This window comes from Vespa mandarinia, chromosome 19, assembly GCF_050613455.1.
Source record: "Vespa mandarinia isolate Hongniang chromosome 19, ASM5061345v1, whole genome shotgun sequence".
In the NCBI taxonomy this organism is placed as follows: domain Eukaryota; kingdom Metazoa; phylum Arthropoda; class Insecta; order Hymenoptera; family Vespidae; genus Vespa; species Vespa mandarinia.
In genome coordinates, this window is record NC_140828.1 from 2,705,001 (window position 1) to 2,727,634 (window position 22,634).

At 30.7% G+C, this 22,634-nt stretch overlaps 3 protein-coding genes across 3 annotated transcripts in view; all 3 read right to left on the bottom strand.

Annotated features, from left to right (window-relative positions):
* Cad87A (cadherin 87A) overlaps positions 1-8,438 on the bottom strand; it is a 149,562-nt gene extending 141,124 nt beyond the window's left edge. Inside the window, exons 1-2 of the mRNA XM_085662682.1 lie at positions 7,834-8,438; positions 7,592-7,758 (exon numbers count right to left, since the gene is read on the bottom strand). Coding sequence (XP_085518808.1) covers positions 7,592-7,659 — 68 coding nt within the window. The 5' untranslated portion in view covers positions 7,660-7,758; positions 7,834-8,438. The remainder of the gene's footprint in view (positions 1-7,591; positions 7,759-7,833) is intronic.
* Positions 8,439-9,414: 976 nt separating this feature from the next.
* His2Av (Histone H2A variant) lies at positions 9,415-14,152 on the bottom strand. Its single transcript, XM_035883648.2, has 5 exons — positions 14,002-14,152; positions 13,778-13,855; positions 11,439-11,552; positions 10,856-10,985; positions 9,415-10,780 (listed from the first exon to the last, which is right to left on the bottom strand). The coding sequence occupies exons 1-5, from the start codon at positions 14,002-14,004 to the stop codon at positions 10,719-10,721; spliced, it is 387 nt and encodes a 128-aa protein (XP_035739541.1). The 5' UTR covers positions 14,005-14,152; the 3' UTR covers positions 9,415-10,718.
* A 667-nt stretch (positions 14,153-14,819) lies between these two features.
* On the bottom strand, positions 14,820-20,916 carry SPARC (secreted protein, acidic, cysteine-rich). Its single transcript, XM_035883645.2, has 6 exons — positions 20,757-20,916; positions 17,478-17,563; positions 17,075-17,290; positions 16,766-16,984; positions 16,140-16,490; positions 14,820-15,728 (listed from the first exon to the last, which is right to left on the bottom strand). Exons 2-6 carry the CDS (start codon positions 17,553-17,555, stop codon positions 15,672-15,674), a joined length of 921 nt encoding a protein of 306 aa, XP_035739538.2. The 5' UTR covers positions 17,556-17,563; positions 20,757-20,916; the 3' UTR covers positions 14,820-15,671.
* Positions 20,917-22,634: the final 1,718 nt, after the last annotated feature.

Sequence of the window (22,634 nt, forward strand, 5' to 3'; positions counted from 1 at the left end):
AGATAGATAGAGAGAGACAGAGAGAGAGAGAAGGAAGGAAGTAAATAGACGAAGAGAGTTTAGATGCATCCACACGCACGTTTGTACTATCGACTATGCAAGTGAATACGTTTCTCTTCCTTGGTTGATAGACTGAGAAAGACTGAGAGAGACTGAGAGGTTCTCTTCCTCTCTCTCTCTCTCTCTTTCTCTCTCTCTCTCTTTTTCTGCCTATCTCAACACTTTGATAGGCAGGTATGGAACAAACCTAACTTATATTACTACTACTATCTTACTCCTGTACGCGTGACTTCGACCGACATACAACAGAAGGTGTAAAGATGGCATGCAACGTTAAACCGTTAGGTTCGTTTACTACTTTCGCATTTACACATTGAAACATTCTCTAACTATGCCTTAAATGTTCCTTTTTTGACTCTTTTAAATAAAAAAAAAAAAAAAAAAAAAAAAAATGTATATATATATATACATATATATTTATCTTATCGTTAACGTAATTATGATAATATAATAATGTTTAATATATTATCGTTAATATTATTAAAATATGAAAAAATTATGTTAATGTTATTATAAACATAAGTGCGTGATATCGTAATAAATTTTATCGTCATTAACATATGTATATTAAAATACTAAAATGGTGTGTTATAATGAATAAAATTGCATATATCTATTATTATTATTATTATTATTATTATTATTTTTATTATTATTATTATTATTACTATTATCGAAAAAAAATAATTATAATTATTGTCACCCTTAAAGAATTAAATTTATAATAGAAAAAATGTTAAATATATAAAGTACCAATTTTCTTTTTTTTCCTATGTCGTTAAAAACATACAAGTAATTTCACTCTACCATTTAGAACGACAAAAATGGAGAATACACGAGAACAAATTAAACGAAACCATGTATGTCCTGTTATATCACGTATTTCATGCATTTAATCAACGACACATAATGAACGCGTCGCATGTAATATGTTGCAATTATCACAACTGCCTCGAAATCAGAAGCTCACAGACATTTTCGTTGTAATAAACGTGAAATTGAAAAATATTTGAGACTATACGAACTAGAAGGACATATGGTCAAAAAAATTATTTCCCACGATGAATATGACCTAAAAGAATAAGAATAAAAACGTTGGAATAATTTCACGATATTTTTTTTTACATATTCTAAACAACAAAATATTACTAATTTATTGTCAAATAAATACAATGTGAACTATGTATAACTAAATAAAAGTGAGAGAGATTTGATAAAATTCCCTACGGGTAACAAAAGTTTTGAAATTATTTTAAAAATCGAATTACTCTTTTCCGAGACTTTTCAGACTAATTTTTGTTTTCTCTTTCAAATTATAAAACTGCAAAGGCAAGTTTGCAAATCTAAAAAAAATAAAGGAATAAAAAAAAGAAAAAAAAGAAAAGAAAGACCTAACAATGTTATCTAAAAAGATTCGAAAAAAAAAAAAAAATAATAATTGACGTTTAAAATTACCTAAGAACTTTTCGTCCCATTCTATCTACTTCATAGCATTCTATGAACTATCTTAGAGAAGAGATATGCGAGGAACGATAAGGCCGGAAGATATTCGAGATCGAGGGTCATATTTTCTTGCTATTTGTCGTGCTAGAATTTTAATGAAAAATTGTTTAGAAAGGTAGACGTAGATAGATAGATAGATAGATAGATAGATAGATAGATAAATAGATAGATAGATAGATAAAGAGAGAGAGAGAGAGAGAGAGAGAGAGAGAGGGAGAGAGAGAGAGAGAGGGAGAGGGAGAGAGAGAGAGAGAGAGAGAGAGAGAGAGAGAGAAATACTATGGAAGATGTTGATAAAAAGATGCACTAAAAAAAATGATTTAAAGAAGCTTAAAAAATGTACCCGTACAAATTCATATGCGTATATATGAAATATACATAAAACATAAATATATTACACATAGCCACATATGAATACTATATAAAACGTACATGCGTATACGAAACCACGTATAATCTATACAAACAGATAGTACATATAATTGCCCATTGGAAAATTCAAACCACCAAAGATTTTTGTAGTTAATATGGCCAGAAAAGGAAGATGAAAAAGAGACATCGTCTAGTTGGCTCGCATAGAAATCGTGTGGTTTCAAGACCGACGACCGTATTGGTATTGCCTCGTCGAAAGCTTCTCCTCCATCCCCCCTCCCTCCCCCCCCTCTCTCTCTCTTCAACAGAGGACGAGTAATTAATTAACCGGTCAAACGGAGCTACCTATACCGATAAATTAATAGCCTGGATATATACATACATATATATATATATGCATATGTATGTATGTGTGTGTGTATATATGTATATATCATATATATATATATAGATATATATATATATATATATATATATATATATATATATACCTGGATACGAACGTACACGGCAGGATTCTTGTGGTCTACAATTTCGGTCCAGATTATGGATTCTGCCAGAGAGAGAGAGAGAGAGAGAGAGAGAGAGAGAGAGAGAGAGAGAGAGAGAGAGAGAGAGAGAGAGAGAGAGAGAGAGAGAGAGAGAGAGAGAGAGAGAGAGAGAGAGAGAGAGAGAGAGATAGAAAGGGAGAAAGAGAGGGAAGGAGGAAGAGCAAGAGAGAGAGAGAGCGAGAGAGAGAGAGAGAGAGAGAGAGAGGGAGAGAGAGAGAAAGAGAGAGAGAGAGAGAGAGAGAGAGAGAGAGAGAGATGGAGATAGAGAGGGGGAGAGAGGGGGAAGGAAGAAAAGCAAGAGAGAGAGAGAGAGAGAAATGTTCAATACTCTTAATAACAATCATGATACGAAATTTCAATATCATTTTTATTATTCCTATCTTATCTTATAGATATTCCATTATATATTTTATATATGTAATTCGAAATTTTTAAGACAACATATAAGAAAAATTTAAAAGATATATTAATATACGCATATATTGATCCTCATAAATATTCAATATGCCAAATAAAAATAATCCGAAATTCTAGGACATCTTTAAATGAGATATAATAATTATGATAGAGATGACAATAATCAAAGAACATTTCTAAAGTTTTTTAAAGGCAATGTAATAAAAGATGAATACGTGAAATTTTTCGTATGACAAGAAAAAAAGAAAAAAAAAGAAAAGAAAAAGAAAAAAGAAAAAGAAGACGAAAAAAGACAGAGATATTCTTATGAAAGAAAGACTATGACAACGGGAAACAGTAGAGTATATATGGTCGATGACCCGTATGGAGGATGTGCTAACGGATCGTCCATGTTCGAACGAATCGAGAACCTCGACGAATACGAAGAAGGAGGAGGAGGAGGAGAAGCGGAAAGAAGGAGGAAAGTCGACTGACGATAACGTTGAAATCATCAAATCTCTCTCTCTCTCTCTCTCTCTCTCTCTCTCTCTCTCTCTCTCTCTCTCTCTCTCTCTCTCTCTCTCTCTCTCTCTCTCTCTCTCTCTCTCTCTCTCTCTCTCTCTCTCTCTCTCTCTCTCTCTCTCCGTCCCCCTTTTTCCTGCTTCGATACTATATTTATACAAAGATGCATCCGGTAGATCTAATTTTATTAGATAGAAAAGCAAACGATTCAATGATGATCATGTTATACAGGATGAACTATTTCATTTTCGATCGATAAATCTTGAATATTAAAAATAATCTAATTGTAAGGTATCATTATTAATCTAATAAAATCAAAATGTTAAATATATACATAAATGAAAAAAGTATAAAAAAGAAAAAGAAAAAAAAAAAAAAGAAAAAGAAGAAGAAGAATGATTGGAAGAAAAAAATAAAATGTATATCTGCAATCACTTCGATCTTTTTTTTTTTTCTTTCTTCGATAGCTCGATCAATTACTTCTAAATACGGATTTAATCTAATAAAATCCTTCCTAAGATCTTTGGTAACACGTAACTACAAGGAAGCGCCGCCTGCATATATCGTCCGTTTCGAGATCTCAACACGTTAATGCCAACAATCACGAACCTATTTGGAACAGTACAGCAAGACAACACTTCGGCTGATTGAGCTAACAAAGGAATGAGGACGAGCAAAGTCGTAATGAATCGTGTCTGGAGTCGGACGATGTAACAACGATCGTTATTTCTGTTCTTATTCGTCTGATGCACACGATTAAAATGTTAATAACGAAGGAAGGACGAGTTCCTCCATATTTCTCCCTCTTTCTCTCTCTCTTTCTATATGTATATATATATATATATATATATATATATATATATCTTATATTGAGAGAAAGGAATGCAAAAGGATTGCAAAATTGGACGAAAGAAAACTTGACCTTTAACATTTCTTCTTATTATTCGGATGATTATTTTTATCTATTTTTCTTAACATACTTTTTCTACGATAAAATGAAAATTATATTTGAATGTATATATAATCGTCATATCAAAGAATCTAATCATATATGAGTTAAAAAGAAAAGTGCATTCGATCGATTTTATTTCCTATCTAGTCCTTAACGCATACACATACATACATACATACATACATACATACATACGTACATACATATATACATAACTTAGATCCAAAGACTTTCGTTCTAAGAATGGCAACTTCGTGGGCTTGGTAAACGTGCATTCTCGTTCCATGGAACATATACAGGGTGAGAATCAATAACTAAGTCAATTAACTACGATATTGATTGTTGCTAAACTAAATATAAAGTTATTATAAATAACATTATGATATATAAAAAATATGATATATATATATATATATATATATATATATATATATATATATATACATATATATATATATGTATATGTACCAGGTGATAATCGATCGTTATACCTGAATAACATATATATATATATATATATATATATATATATATATATATATATATATATATATATATATACATAGTGAGCCAAAATTTACTACCCTTATAATTTTACGATCTGAAAAAAGAACAAACGAATTAATCTAAAAAGTCTCAAAAAAAAAAAATGGGGAGCAATTAATTTTTTAAATTGTCCAAAATAATTTCAGCCCACTATCAATCCTTCCTATCAAATAATCCTGTACAAAATAAAATGTTTAAATCTGATATAATAGCTATTAGTTTTCTTTTGTGTTACCGAATATTAATGAACGTTTAGACATTTTCTTATTACAATATCCTAATAGTTTATTGACTCACCCTATATACCACGTTCATGTAAGAGAAGGAACTTTCACCGCAGCTTGCCGGAGGCTCGATGACGTTGACGATTGGCCGACCTTGCGTTCCAAGTACTGCTAGCTATTCAGATTACGCGGAATGCTCGCTTCTCTTCTTTGGTTAAGAGTTTTGAACGTTTTTGATGCTCAAGTTCGAGTCTCTTCTCGAGTAGGAAAAATGAGAGATAGATAGATAGATAGATAGATAGATAGATAGAAAAAGAGAGAAAGAGAGAGGGAGAGAGAGATGAAGATAGAACTGCAGGAGTATCCCGGTTGAGAGTATTCGACAGAAAAAAGGAAAGAAAAAAGAAAAGAAAAGAAAAGAAAGAAAAAAGACAAGTCTAAAGAGGAAAACATATATATACATCAGAGTCTCATAACGAGCTACGCAGACGACAATTTTCTTTTTTACATTGCCAGATCTAACGAGTATGTACTTGAATTCTTACAGCTTAGATACTTCAAATAACGATGAAAAGAGAGAAAAAAAAAAGAAAAGAGAAAAAAGAAAAAAAAAGACCGTGTAAACAAAATAGAAATAGTAATAATAAAAAAGGATTGAATAATAATTATATTCAAACTAAGACATTATAATGATTATCCTAACTTAACTGAGAAAATTATAATTTCACGAAAAGGAAAAGAAAAAGAATGAAAAAAGAAAATAAAAAAAAAAAGAAATATATATATATATAGATATTTGTACGAAATTTTACAAAATACATATACGAAATATATATATACATAAAATTTATCCGTGGAAAAAAATAAATTACTAAGAAAAGTAAATATTATTGAGAACGAATAAAAGTGGACAAGTTAAGATAAATTGATTGCAATATGAAGAAAGTAGACAGTAAATAAGACGATTAAAAAAAAAAAAAAATAAAAAATAAATAAAATAGAGAAAATTCAACTTTCAAATAAGAAATTTATTTTATAAGGTGATCAAAAAATCGGAATTGACAATTTCGCCGATATGATTTCACGATAAAATATCTGTGTGTGTGTGTGTGTGTGTGTGTGTGTGTGTGTGCGTGTGTGTGTGTGTACACATACACATACACGTACACGTACACATACACATATGTATATATGTACATATACGTATATATTCTGTGTACCTATGTATTGTATGTATATAATTTAATATCGGTTTATGTACAATGGTCTATAGGGAAAAATTTTCTCCAACTAGAACTATTTGACAAACAAACGATATATGTATGATTCGCATATAAGTTTTAATATTTAATTGTTTACACTGCGATATATAGTCTAGTTTCTAAAGAAAATTCACAAAGAAATGAAAGAGAATGTTTTTATCGAATAAACATAAATACGATTCGATTATAACCGTACAATAAAGGAAAATAATTCTATTTAATATAATAACAATTATAATCATTTCGATTGAAAATTAATCTGAACCGAATAATATCTTAAATAATTTCATTCTATTCATGTGAAGATAAAAATATTAATATAAATTTTAATCCAACTTTATGGACTTTAGATTATCTATATAAAAAAAAAAAAGAAAAAAAAAAATAATAATAATAATAATAATAATAATTGTTTGATAATTTAGGTCATTTCGATTATTATTAACCTAAACAAAATAATGTCCTATATAATTTGATTTTCATCCTGTGAAGATAAGAGTATCGATATAAGTTTTAATCTAACTTCGCATATACTCTCGTATATACTCTCATTATCCGTTGTAGAAATTCGTCGGACTACGAAGCAACTAGTGTGTAGTTATATGTATACCGTTAATTCGAGAAAATGGATGACGTAACTCCATCTATAAAGCTAAAGATTCAAAAAAAAAAAAAGAAAAAAAAAACAAAGAGAAAGAAAAAAAAGAAAAGACAAACAAAGAAGAAATAATAACTAAAATGAAGAAATATGGAAATCGAAAAAAAAAAAAATTGATTTGTTACCATTAATACGGATTACGGATAGGAGTGTAATAAAAAATGGCGCAAATAAAAAATTTCCTTATTGTTGAAAATAAAAGATGATCGGTGTGTCCGCCATGACACTTACCTAGACTTCTTGAAACCCATTACGCATCTCAAGTTACACATATATATATATATATATATATATATATATATATATATATATATATACACACAAATATATAAATAATATACCATAATAATGCTAATTTTAAAGTTATTAACAAGTTGATGTAACTATGATAAAGATTTGCTGTATTCTGAAAATGTAATTAATCATTTTCGATGTAACAAGTTGTTATATGTTTTTATGTAGAATAAAATTGCGCGGTAAATTCAAAAAAAAAAAAGAAGAAAAAAAGAAAAAAAAAAGAAAAGAAAAATCAAACTTTGACTCACCGCTGACTAACGTCGAATATTTCCGATTGTCCTCTCGTCATCCTCGAAAAATCTCCAGTAAGGATCATCAATGAATCTGACAGGAGCTACACGAGTGATATCATGTCGCAGTAGTTTGACGTGAAAGAAGATTTAAAATAGAAGAAAGTCCAGCGATGATGATTGTTCTTGAAGTAGAAAATAGAGAGAAAAGAGTTGCGGTATAAAAAAAAAAAAAAAGAAACCAAAACGTTGGATGGTACCCTCGTGCGTGCGTACGTTGTTCCTCCTTCACCTCCTCCTCCTCCTCCTCCTCCTACTCCTATCTCTTTTTCTCTTCCACTTGCTGGTTATAGCACACGCGCAGAAAAAGAAAGGATCATGCTTGCAAAAGGTGAAAACCGGCAAAGGCGAAAGTCTCACAAAAATATAATACTCGTTCGAATGCGAATACACTCGCGAATATTAATTGCCGATAGTTATTACGATGTTACGATTAAATTACAATGACGAAGAAAATATTGACAAAAATACGCGACGATTACCAAAGAAGGAGAACGTATAGCTCGCGTTGTATGTGTATATAGTAACTATTCACGCGACATTTACAGCCGGCATTCGAGTAATGTGCAACAGCGCGTTTCTTCTCCTTTCGTGTATTTATTCGAAATATCTTTTTGATTTGATCAAATCAAGGTAAATGATAGTTACGTTGTCAAATGAGTTCTACGAACTCATGAATGTTATTTCGTACGACCGGTGCACCAGGGTCACAACTTTTACTACTCGCAAGGCACACACGGCCCGTACGATTTGCTAACCGACCGTACTCGTGAAAGGCGACCGCGGTTCTGATCGCCCTTAGCTACTGGGAGAGCGCGCCTACCGCTACGAGCCACGCTATTGGTCCAATTAATTGGCGGGGAGGACGTACCGGATTGGTCACTCGACCGCTCCCTGTCGACCGGCACCAGTGGCAGCACTTGACGTCTTTTTCCTTCTTTCACCAGTGGTTCTCCTTTCCAATTTTTTTTTTAAATCTTCGTAGCAGTGATTCTTCTTTCGAATTTTTTTAAATCTTTACAACAGCGATTCTTCTTTAAAATTTCTTTAAATCTTTCACAGTCAATTGTTCTCAATGATATTAAATATTTAATACAAATGTTAAGAGATATGATTTGACTAAAATTAAATGAATAAAGAAAAAATACTTTTTTTTATTTAGATTTGAAAATTGAAATTTCGTACTTGTAAGAGGAAATAAATTATTCAACGGATTTTCTTTAAAAACAAAAATTATAGTCTTTATGAAGATAAGATTTATAATGCATACAGAGTGCTTGAAATTATATAATTATTAAATGGACTAATAAATTTCAACACAAGAGTTATTTATTCTAAAACTTCTTATCCTTTATAAAGCATTCGTCGTATCAAACTTCAATAGTAGATATATCTTTTGTAGCTTATTTTTAATCTTCGATCTTACTCTACAATACTGAAATCTTCTTCTGCAATATCTGAAAATGTATAAAATACACAATTAATAGTAAAATTCATCTTTATTATGATTAATGAAGATTTACATGGCTGCTTCTTTTTCAACGTACGTCGGTAGGTACTGTAGATATAGAGATTACACTAAATCATATTCTATTATATTTTTGTTTCCAGAATAATAATAATAATAATAATAATAATAATAATAATAATAATAATAATAATAATAATAATAATAATAATAATAATAATAATAATTATAATATAATAATAATAATAAAAATAAAAATAATAATAATAATAATAATAATAATAATAATAATAATAATAATAATAATAATAATACGAATAATGTTAAACACAAAATCAAACGATTTTCTCTCTTCTCATATTGATTTCATCCTAGTACCGGGATGTAATTGAAATGAAAAGGAAACATTTAATTATATAATCTTCATTTTTGATACAAATTTTCACCCATATATTTTTTGAGAATTTGCTGCAACTGAAATAATATTATATTCACGATGAGATCAATTTCTAAAGTTTCCGATCTTACAATATTTTATATTATACATTATATAATATCATTATTAATTATGTTAATAAGTAATATTATATACTCACAAATTTCTTATGTTTCTACTGCTTAATAGATTGAGACATCAATTAGAAATATTTTTTAATTATCATCACAATAACTAAAATACATCATCCAAAAAATTTGAAAACAAATTCTAAAGATCGGAAGCATTAAAATGATCACATAGTGCAATTAACACAAAATAGACTCTTTGAAATATAAATAGTTTAGAAAAATTAAAATCTTGTTTCGATCGTCTTTGTCTAACTATAATAATCCTCTCTCTTTCTTAATGACAATTGTTACATATATCTCCTGTAATCTCTCATTAATTACTATAGTACCTATAAAGACTTAGGTGTATGTAAGATTTATTATTACACAATATGTGACTTCGATGAAATCTTATTGAGATTGGAAATGACTATTTCTCAGACAATTTCGACACGCACACACTATCGAAAATGAATGATTATCAAACGACGGAGAAATGTTCGTCGATTATTTAAAAAAAAGAAAAGAAAGAAAATGAAAAGAAAGAATAAAGTTTAACAAAAACGCGAATATAGTTAAGGGTGGCCGAAAAACAAAATTAGATATAATAATTACGTATGTAAAATAAATGTGTGTGTGAACAATGAAGCGTTTTCAACCTTTCATTTAAAATATACATTATCGGCGAAGCAACAAACGCTATCGTTTCGAGCGAGCGATGCTATAACACATTGCTCTTCGATTAATCGCCACGTTATATGCACACTAGGAATTTTCATCTCCAACAAAATCATCCCCTATTCCTTCCCAATCGTCAAATTACGCTTTTAACGTTTGTCTTTCCTTTATCTCTTCGTTATCTATATTAAATTATATCAATATTTGTTTCATTTATATTTATATATAAATATATATATGTATACATATATATATGTAGCCATATACATATATATCATCACTCCAGTCTCTCCATTTAGTTTAATAACGTAGGTACACTTTGTCAACAATCACTGCCACTTTACATCTGTTTTGTCTACTTATCTCTCAAATAGTTCTTCAATCGTCACTAAATTATGCTGGCTTTTGAGAACCTTTCTTGCCGATCAGTGATTTATGGATATGTGGAATAACACCTGCAACAAGAAAACAATAATGATCAACGATCTTATAATAATGTATATACTCAATATCAGAATACAATAACATACCTCCTCCTGCTATAGTAGCTTTAATGAGACTGTCTAGTTCTTCGTCACCTCGAATAGCAAGTTGCAAATGTCTTGGAGTTATACGTTTAACTTTCAAATCTTTAGACGCATTTCCTGCCAATTCCAAGACCTATACAATAAAGAAATAAATAATTATGAAATATTAAAATAGATAACTTATGCAACACAATAACTATACACTGTGTTTCAAAATCGAGTATCTTGTTTATAAAAATAAATATCTATAATTCATAATATATCATATATACTCTTTTCTAAATAATGGCGGGAAAAGTCTGCCATAATACCCCACGTGAGCTCATCATTAGCGTCACTTGCGGCCACTTTCCTAACTACGATCACACGTTGGTCTCGTCATGCTACGTATGTATATGTGTATATATATATATATATATATATATATATATATATATATATATATATATATATTACATATATATACTCTTATAAATGTTCACAAGCGCGCGTGCACACACATACACATACACACAAAACACATACCAAAAGCTCTGACCCTCGCCTTCTCAACATCTCTCTTCTCTTTCGCACCAGTCTAACTCACCTCGGCTGTCAGATATTCTAAGATAGCTGCGCTGTATACTGCAGCCGTTGCACCAACCCGACCATGACTGGTAGTCCTGTTTTTCAAATGTCGATGTATTCTACCTACAGGAAACTGAAATCAAAATAAATGAACATACACTAACTTAAGATAATGATAATAATAATAATAATAATAGTTTCCATTCTCGTTAATATATCTATACAATATATAACACACATGCATTTCCCTGCTTTCTCTCTCCTTCCCCTCTCTCTTTCTAACCTAACAAAATTATCAATGATAAAGAGAGAAAGAGAAAGAAAGAATAATTAAAAAAAAGAATCCATAATCATATTCTCCGATGACAAAAGAGAGAAATATTTTTAGAATGGTATATATATACACATACATATACATATATATATGTGTATATATATATATATATAGCGTAGCCTATTGTCCGTCGAAATAACATCGACCTTTCTGACACAACGCGTCAGCAGCTTTCCGTTGTTGTTAGAAAAGAAGGAATTAAATAGTACAATGAACAGCAAATTTATCCTAATCTTTTTAATACCAAAGACTAAAGTAAATTTTGAAACATCTATGTCGATTTGGCATGCAATAACTTAATGCGTCTCTTCTTGACTTGTACATATATGCAACGAATCTAATATATATATATATATATATATATATATATATATATATATATATATATACACACATACATATAAGAAAGTATATTTAAGAATATTTTTTTGTAAATACGAAAATATTACTGTGAAAATATGGGAGTGGAGCGAGAGAGAGAGAGAGATAGAGAGAATCATCACGATATATTTTCTCCCTCTCTTCTCTCTCTCTCTCTCTCTCTCTCTCTCTCTCCTACATTTCGTCTTTCTCGTCGACCAGGGTCCACACACCATACACTACACACATAGACATTCACAAACGGGACGAATATCGAGCGGCACGCGATAGAGATTCGGCTTTCCCGAAGGTTTCCCAGCTTTTCTGACAGATTCGTTTCGTCATTCGATGAAACATTATTAACACGCCCTACATTCTCTTCCCCTTTTAATGTATTATACACATCGATTATACTCCATAAACGATCAACAACTTTATCCCTCTGCTGTCTCTGTAAACTCTTCCAACGTTTTATTTCCTACAAGTATTCACGCACGTACGCACGCACGCAAGCAAACATATACGTACTTTGGAGTATACGTTACATATACGTTCTCACTTACACACAGACACACACGTGCGCGCGTGTAAACCTTCGCATTTATACAGAATAAATAACGAACTTAAGCACCTTATTCCTCATCGCCGTAGCCACATATACACACACACATAAGTATCCATCTTTTTTGGTTAACCTCTAAAAGTGGAAAAATAATTAACCTCTAGAGTGGAAAAATAATTCTATTATAACGTAACGTCGCGTAACACACACCTCATTTTAACTAATGAATATTTCTTTCTATCGATATTTTCTATTTCTCTTTCTCTTTCTCTCTTTCTCTCTTTCTCTCTCTCACTCTCTATTTTTTTTGTCATACTTCATGAAATTCTTTTACGAATCACATGACGTCATATATATATACATATATGTGTGTGTGTGTGTATAACCAAAAGTCAAAACACGAAGAAATACGAATGAAATGATTGAATGTCAATGATGCATATTTGTCGATCCTCTAGATACAATTTCACGAGAATAAATAATTCTCTTTGATAGAATAGAGAGGAAAAGAGAATATGTTCTCTCTCAAAAAAGATATTTATATTATGAAGGCATAAATGTTATTCGTTGAACACTTCGATATATTGTCGATTCGAAAAAGAGTATAAAATATTCAGAGATGGACGAATGAATTGAAAGGCCCGGCGATCAAAAGGGGAATGATAGGGGAAAGATCGAAAGGGGTTGGAAAGGGGGTGGTTGTAGTGTAAACGGTCCCATCCGACGACTTATTTGAAATGACCACACCAAACATAACTTTTGTTAAGAATTCAATTCGAGAAATAAAATACTTTCTAATTCATCTAACGCTTACATTTATCGTCAAACGAATACGATAAATTATGTAGAATCGAATAAATAGTTAAACGTTAAAAGCGCGACTTCATAAATATAAGAAAACAAACATCCCTTTGTTGGTAGTGATAAAAGATAGAAGATTCGTTTTGCTTCGCGCCAACTACGACCGTTTAGTATGTAAAGACCGTTGAATTTAACAATTGAAAAAACGTAGAAAAATCATATATTAATTTAGACGTTTTAATAACGTATAGAAAAAAGTATGTTTTCGTTAAATCGTAGACTAGTTGAATAATGAACTCACCTGCAAGCCAGCCCTCGCCGAACGAGAGACCGCCTTTGCCTTTGCTTTGCCAGAGTCCTTGCCCGCCTTTCCACCAGCCTGTTCACAGACGAAAATCACGATTAATTTGAGCGATAGAAGAACGAAACCTCGTCAGTAAACGGTCGAGAGTCCGTCGAACACGAGGAGATGTATATCGATTGTGGATGGCTGAAGGATCCGGTAAAAACTCGCGGATTACTCACCATTATGCTAGGAGAGCCTTTGCGGTTCGCTACACGACAGACTTGCGGGGAGCACAGACGACGCCGTCTAAGCACGATCCCGCCAAATACGCTTGGCGCTGCTGCCGCGTCCCGCGGTCTACTCACGTGACCATTTACGACCAATAGCAATGCGATATAGATGCGATCGTTGCGATCTCAAGCGTCCAAATGTTGTACTACGGATGTAAGAGCCAGAGAAACACGTTAACGAAAGCGAAGACGGCGACGCGTTCGTTTCGATGCTTCTCCTCGAATCTGAACTGTACATTCCACGTGATTTCTTCCTTTCATTTGCTTTTAGAATACTCAGCGAGCCAACAGATCGCTTTTTATTTATCATGAAGCTTCGAGAACTTTCCAATCTCTATTCTTTCTCTCTCTCTCTCTCTCTCTCTCTCTCTCTCTCTCTCTCTCTTGTTTCGTGTTATCTTGTTTCTTTTTCTTCTTTTATTTTTCTTTCTTTTTTTCTTTCTTTTTTATGGCGGTTGGGACGCAACTGGTGGTCCTCACATTTTGTATACACATTTTTCTATAACAAATAATGAAATTTATACTATTCATAACTAAACTAAATACTTTTAATGAATAGTTTATACATTTACAATATTAAAAATATAGATTTTAATGTATCCTTTTATGTGATATGATAAAAGAAGTTCGAACTTAAACTAAGATTTTTATATTAAAAATTCTTTCTCTTGAAAAATATATAACTAAAGAAAAATATTTTTAGAAAATATTTTTTTAATTGCATAGAAAAAATACGATAAAAGATAATGATAAAGATAAACATAATAAAAATGTCATGAGAATTTTTATTGACAGGTAAAAAGGCAGTAGCACAAAATATTTCGATATACAAGGATATACATTTATATATATTAAAGTAATCTCTAAAAAATAGAATATTACCAGGATTAAATAATGAAAAGGGAATCAAAAGAAATGATACCATATATTTCACGATTTGGTTCAAATACGAATAAAATTAATTCTAAAGCAATCCGTGGCGCTGTATTAGAAAGGACGTTTCAAATTCGAAGGACCGACGTGTATTCGTATTATAAAACATACATTTTTATATACACATTCATCAAATAAACACGAATTTTAATAGGAAAAATAAAAGTTTGAAAATTACGAGTAAAATACTGTCTTGCAGTTTGCACTCGATGGATGAAAGAAAAATTATATAAAACAAGCAGATTAGTTATAGACTTTCCTTGGAAATATTACGATAATGAGTATTGTCAATTTTGTTAAGCACGATAGGAAATCGATTGGCCGCTGCGAGTTTCGATCAATGGAATAACAACGAAGGATTAAACGAGACTGTTCAAAATTGCAAGTAGCACGATGGGTCACGATATCGACGAGTCTGTTACATGGGACATGCGCGTTATCGAATACGCAAAGCCTTGCTTCTAATTTTTCCCGCCATTTTCCTCCCCCTTCAGCCCCTCTCTTCCAATCGTAATACACTACTACTATTGCTATCACTGCACGTAGCCAATACAAAAGCCTTTTCTCGTTCATTTATCGTTAGCCCTGTCGTTCGATCCGTCCACAAACACAACAGCCATTATCTGTTACATATATATATAATATATATATATATATTATATATATATATATATATATAGAATTATTTATTGTAGATTGCTGTTGGCTTCGGCTAGTTCATCACACTTTTCATCGATGTCATTCTACAATTAATAAAATTAATAATGATTAATAAATTATTTAAATCATTATTCATATATATATATACATACACACACATATATTGTATATAGATAACATTCATTTATTACTTTTCTTTTAATTTTTCTTTAATCTCTCCAAGTTCTTCGGATAGGAATAATGTAAGAAACTTTCTTTTTTTCTTTTCCAAAGTGTCTCGCAGGGATTTGTTTGGGATTAGGAACACCGAAATGGATTTTATCTTGTAATAACTTTTAATTGATTAATTTACTACTTGGATTTATCATGTGAGACGAGAAATCTATATATATATATATATATATATGAAAAATTGTTATTGTATATAAAATAAAATTAATTCGTGTATTAAGTTTTTTAACTGATTTAGTACTTAGTTTTTTTTTATTACCTACCTCATCTAATTGCAAACATTTACCCCACTCAACCAAAGTGATCAAGTGATCATTATTGGCATCGCAAGAATCGAAGAAAGGTGCTATGCAATGTTCTAAGGCCATCAAGGGTGCCTTTATAGGGAAAAGTTCGTGTCTGGAAACTGCCCTATCATGTGGATGACCATCGAGGTCACACCACTTCCAAATGGCTGCATTCGTCCAACGCAGTGTCATGTTCGTTTCAGCTTCGCGTTGCATTTTTAAGTAGTGCGATGGTAACTCTTGACGATCGGCTAGGTCACGCATTATGTTGAACAACCAGTCGCGCATACGCCTTGGGAAATCTGCCATGTCTTCTTCCTTACACATCTGAGTAGCAACGAGAAATGCATGCGAGTAAGAGAAGATCGATACACCGAATATGCCATTCACGAGCAAGGAGATTCACACAAAAGATTGAAATTTATTTTGCATTACGGACATATATATATATATATAATCGATTTTATAATTGAATAGAACCGTTCATTTTATATCTTCAGTTAATAAATTTAAGACATACGAAATTATAATTAATATAAGAATTTAATTATATCAAAAATGAATTGACAATAAATATAATATAGAATTTTGTTCATACTCACTGGCATTTGTTTGCATTCGCCATAGTATTCAATATGAACATGCTTATAATCAGGCCCTCTGCAATTGGTATCACCAGTGTCACAGAAACAACGTGCTTGATAGACCTCACAATCGCTTCCAAAAGTTTCATTGTAATTTGTGCAGACCTTACGACGTGGATCGATTTCCGGATTGCAAATTTCGATGCAAACGCATTCGGCGATACCATCTTTGGTTGACTAGAAATTATTAAAAAATATTAGACATCTGTTCTAAGTCCTCATGTTCGTTTATTCTGATTGTTAATTAACTACGATTTTTAAACTGACCTTACAAATACGTCCAGCACCACAATGTTTATTCATACAAGGATCTACTTCGATCAAACGTTGTTTCTTCGATGCAAGCTCATTTCCAACATTTTCGAAAGAAACTTCAGCATCTTTGTTCTCATCTTCCGCTACCTCATCAGCTTCTAACATGTTCATTACTTCATCTTGAAAAGATGACTCGGTCGTTGTCGTCGTTCGATGTTTTCTTCGATGCTAGATATCATTGATAGAGATATTGATATTTATTATATATTTATATGTTAGGTATATATTTAAAAATTTGTTCAATAATTAACGATCAAAATGATTGGAAAGATAGAATATAATTTACGAATATTCGAAAGATATTTTCTAATTAAATTGAAATATATAGAAATAGGTCGACTTAAGATTTACCAACCTGTCTTGCAGACACGTCTGTTACAAGAGCCACTAAAAGCAGCCCGAGGAAGAGCAGCTGCAGCCTCGTCGTCCGCATTGCGATCCCTGCGACAAACGATCGATCGATAAATGCGTACTTTAAAGTAAGTGTGTGCGTTTATGAGTTTTATTATTAAATGGCGCGCATACATTTAGTAGATTGAAATTAATCGAATATATTAACTTTTATTAATTAATGATTCAAACGCCATCTTGATATTATCAATTACGAGAGGCATTTGAAAAGTTTGCGATTTTTTCTTTATTTCTTTCTTCGTATAAAGTAAAGTAAAAAAAAAAAAAAATCTAATTTAATGTATAAACATTCTAAAAGTATATCGATTGTAAATAATATAAAAAAAAAAAAACATATATTTTGCTTTATTATAATTAAGATTTTGAAAATAATGAAATTAATATAATCACTTAGAAACGTTATTTGAATTTTTGAATTTACCGCCTTTTACTATGACGATCATTTTCGAAAAGATACTTTCAAATAGATAGAATTCAAGGATCTAATATCATTCTTTCGGTCAATATTATCAACGATAATAAATCTCTTATGGCTTTTGATAGGAGTAACAAAGCGATAACCTAAATACTTGGATATAATCGTCTTGCGTATGTCTCCAATAAGAAAAAGTTATATATGACTTTAAAAAGATTCATGATCGACCTCTTTCGTTCCTTGTTTCGCATACATGTTATTACGACATGCCTTTTTCTCATTCCATACGTACATACATATATGTACATAGATACATATGTTTTAACTTCTACGAAAGAACGAGGCGAGATCTATTTACGTATCGTCATCTCTCAGTTTATCACAAGGGAAGAGTTAATGAGAAATCAAGGCCTCGATAAAACATTATTTCCTGTTAATCTAAAGTGAAAAAAAAAAAAAAAAAAAAAAGTAGATCCATTTGATATTTCAACGAATTTTATTTATACGATTTGTGTGATCAAAATTAATTAGACCTTTTTAACATTTTTCCAATACTTACTCTTTCACAATAATAATATTTTATTTTAGAAATATATTTTGAACTGATAAAAAAAAAAAAAAGAAAAAGGAAAAAGGACTCGGAGAATTAAACAAAAAAAAAACACTTTCATCGCTTTGAACATTTTTCAATGATACACTTTCGACATTAATTAAATGATAACTTAAAACTTTATTTGCCTTCCTTTGATGTTCTTTTTAGGTAGGACGATACTTCGGTATTTATGATAACTGTACTCGAGAGATTGCGAAATTTTCATTTTCTTAATTAACAACCGAGGGAGAGAGAGAGAGAGAGACAGAGAAAGAGGAAGAGAGAGAAAGAGAGAGAGAGAGAGAGAGAGAGTGAGAGAGAGAGAGAAGAAAATATTATAACTTAAAGATAATGAATTGTTCAGCGGAACATCTCTTATTTTTTGTTTTTCTTCTCTTTCATAATACAAAGTTTCATTTTCTCGAGAAATATATATATATATATATATATATATATATATATATATATATCTCAAAAAGGAGATTAGGCTATCACTGTGAACATTTGGTTGCGTTAGGTAAAAAGAATCTCGTCAACTCTTTTATCTATTTTCTTTCATCTTATTTCTATTGACCTAATCTCGTTAAATAAAACGCCAACGTACCAAAGAAAAAAAAAAGTAAAATTATTTGCAACTCGTACGTGCTCCATTTTCGTTTTATTCCGCCTACGTGTAGGTTAATGTTATAATCTTATTCCGTGGGTGGTTTTGAACGAATCGTTTCGTGTAGCTCGTGAATGTTCGTGAGTAAGTATGTACACACCAGAAAAGTATTCGCGGAGTAACACCAGAGTTCTGACCGAAGAACCATCGGGAGAAGCCAGTTGACACGCAAACTTCGTATAAATGCGCGCCGGCGTAATAATATCACTGCCAATTGGTGACGAGAGAGGAAAAGGGCGCTACTTTTTTTTCTCGTGAAAGTTGTGTGCATATGTATATATATTTATTTATTTATATATATATATATATATATATATATATATACACACGATTACATATTTCAAATCTTTTTCATGTTTTTTGTGAGGATCTTTGATACTAAATAATAAAAAAAAAACAAAATATCTATTCCATCAAATCACCTAACTATAAAATTTCCATTGCATAATAATTCATATGTTGATATTAAATAATAGCATGCATTTTCTTTCTTTTCTTTCTTTCTTCTTTTTTATTCTTTCTTTTTTCTTTTTTTTTTTTTTTTTGTTGCTTTCTTTTAATTAATTTTGTAAACAAAAAACATCCAGCTTTTTCCTAAAATATTTATTATTACACATAACAATATTATCGTTATTTATTTATTATTCAAATCAAAAAGAAATTCTCTTTTGTTCTTTAATCCTACAATATGCCCGCATACGTAAATGTAATAATAGTACGTAGTTTACGAAATGTTTCAAAGAAATGGGGAAAGAATTGAAAACGTAAAAGACGATTTAAATAGCAACGACATGAGAAACACATAAAATTATTTCAAAGAATAATCGTTACAAAATAATATTTCATTATTTTTCCCCAAATTCGAATATTACTTATATTGGATCAAACGACAAAGATTTTTTAAGAAGGATGTCGAATATCCGTTTGCAAGAAGTTATGATTACATTCGCGCCTACGAGAATGAGATAACTTTTAAAAATGGATGATTACTTTATTACGATGAAAATAAAAGAGAAAGATAGATAGATGTATTTAGAGAAAGAGAGAGAGAGAGAGAAAGAGAAAGAGAGAAACAAAGAGCAAAACATTCGTTTTTGTTTTCTTTCTTTCTTTTTTCCTTTTTTTTTTTTTTCTTTTTTTAAGAATATATAAACAATTTCGTATAATCATTTTTAAAATAATAGAAAAATGTATAATAAATGCACATATAGATGCATTTGTAACATACATATATATATATATATATATATATATATATATACACATATTAATTAATATTACAATAAAAAGAAAAATTAATTATAATAATTAAAACTTTTATGTGTATATATATATATATATATGTATATATACATACACATATTAATTAATATTACAATAAAAAGAAAAATTAATTATAATAATTAAAATTTCTATATATATATATATGTATATATATATACATATATATAATAATTTTATACGTACATATATATATATACATATACACACTGTCTGTAAAAATTATAAGTAGAAAGAAAAGTGATATTTTTGACCGAATATATGTACGTACCTGAAACGATCAATTTTTTTTTTTCTCTCTCTTTCTTCTTCCTTTCAATGATTTATTTTGACGATACGAACGGAGAAGAAACAGCCCTGCAAATCGGTCGCTGGACCGGTACTGACTGCAGCCTGGAAACGGTCGAGAAACCAAACGAAACGAGATGATCTCATCGCCCCCCTCTCTCGCTCTCTTTCCCCATCTTTCTCTCTCCCATTTATTCACTCTCTTCCTACACCCCCGTTTGATCATCCTGCCACATGGCGATTCGTCGTGCTAGCTATCGTTTCATGTCTTTAAACGTTTCAGTATCCTCACTTTTTCATTACGCAATAACGAGAATACGTACATGTGAATTTAAGAAAAGAAAGTTATAAAAGCATGATTTCTTTTAATCCCATAAATAACAAATCCTGATTGAAATGAAAAAATTATACAATTTAGCAGAATATTCTCGCCCACTTCTTTTCTCTCTCTTTCTCTCTTTCACTCTCTCTCTAATTCTCTCTCTCTCTCTCTCTTTCTCTCTCTCTCTCTCTCTCTCTCTCTTTCTATCTATCTCTCTCTATTTTTCTCTATTTCTCTCTATTTCTCTCTATTTCTCTCTTTTTCGCTGTAGAAACGAGAAACGTTAGTTGAAAATTGAAAATGATTTTACGAAGTAATTCCTCAATGATTCACAAAATTTCTATGGAGGTAATTATTTCATCCGAGACACGATAATTAAATATTACAAAGGTACAATCATAGCCTGCCACCTTTTTGTAAATTATTCTCTCCTATTAAAAAATTCAAATTATGAACGAAGCAAAAATTTTCCCGCAAAACGAGCATTCAATAAGTATTACACGATACTCAAAGAGATGGCACGCTAATACGTGCTACCTCTTGGCGTATTATGTTATCCTATTGAAAAATTCAAATTATGAACAAATCAAGTTTTATGTTACGATCATATAATGACAATATATGTGAAAAATATAATATATAACAATATTTGTTTCTATATCCCTACCGACATCTAGCGTAGTTACCTGTACTAAATAATAGATTTTTTAATACCTCTGTCGCCATCTAGCACGAGGACCAAGTACTAAATAATTACCTTAAGATACCTTTATACTTCTGGCGCCATCTAGCATGAGGATCAGGTACTAAATAATTATCTTAAGAAACCTTCATACTTTTGGCGCCATCTAGCACGAGGACCAAGTACTAAATAATTACCTTAAGATACCTTTATACTTCTGGCGCCATCTATCATGAGGACCAGGTACTAAATAATTATCTTAAGAAACCTACATACTTTTGGCGCCATCTAGCACGAGGACCAAGTACTAAATAATTACCTTAAGATACCTTTATACTTCTGGCGCCATCTACCATGAGGACCAGGTACTAAATAATTATCTTAAGAAACCTACATACTTTTGGCGCCATCTACCATAAGGACCAAGTACTAAATAATTATCTTAAGAAACCTTCATACTTTTGGCGCCATCTAGCATAAGGAACAAGTACTAAATAATTATCTTAAGATACCTTTATACTTTTGGCGCCATCTAGCGTTGCAGTCGAAACTATATTTTCGCGCCTTTTTATACAACTACCTCCACTATTCTCATGTGCTCCTGTTACAAATCGCGCATTTTTGCAACGATATGACGACCGATTATAAGCACCCATGAATATATATATATATATATTATCCATATATATTGTATACTGGCTACATAATTCTTAGAAAAATACATTATATTCGATAATTATATAAATATTTGTTTTATCATATAAGAATAGATTTAATATAATATAACTTAATGTAATATAATATATATATATAAAACAAAAGTATAATATAATACAAATATGTATTGTTACAAAATG

Bases quoted from the DNA above. Each gene is read 5' to 3' on its own strand.
- His2Av (XM_035883648.2), bottom strand. The intron at 10,986-11,438 runs GTGAGTTAGACT...TTTATTGTATAG, and splicing joins TAGAATATCTGACAGCCGAG to GTCTTGGAATTGGCAGGAAA. The intron at 10,781-10,855 runs GTATGTTATTGT...TTCTTGTTGCAG, and splicing joins AGCTACTATAGCAGGAGGAG to GTGTTATTCCACATATCCAT.
- SPARC (XM_035883645.2), bottom strand. From the start codon at position 17,555: ATGCGGACGACGAGGCTGCAGCTGCTCTTCCTCGGGCTGCTTTTAGTG. The intron at 16,985-17,074 runs GTCAGTTTAAAA...AATAATTTCTAG, and splicing joins GTGCTGGACGTATTTGTAAG to TCAACCAAAGATGGTATCGC. The intron at 16,491-16,765 runs GTGAGTATGAAC...GTTGCTACTCAG, and splicing joins GCGAATGCAAACAAATGCCA to ATGTGTAAGGAAGAAGACAT.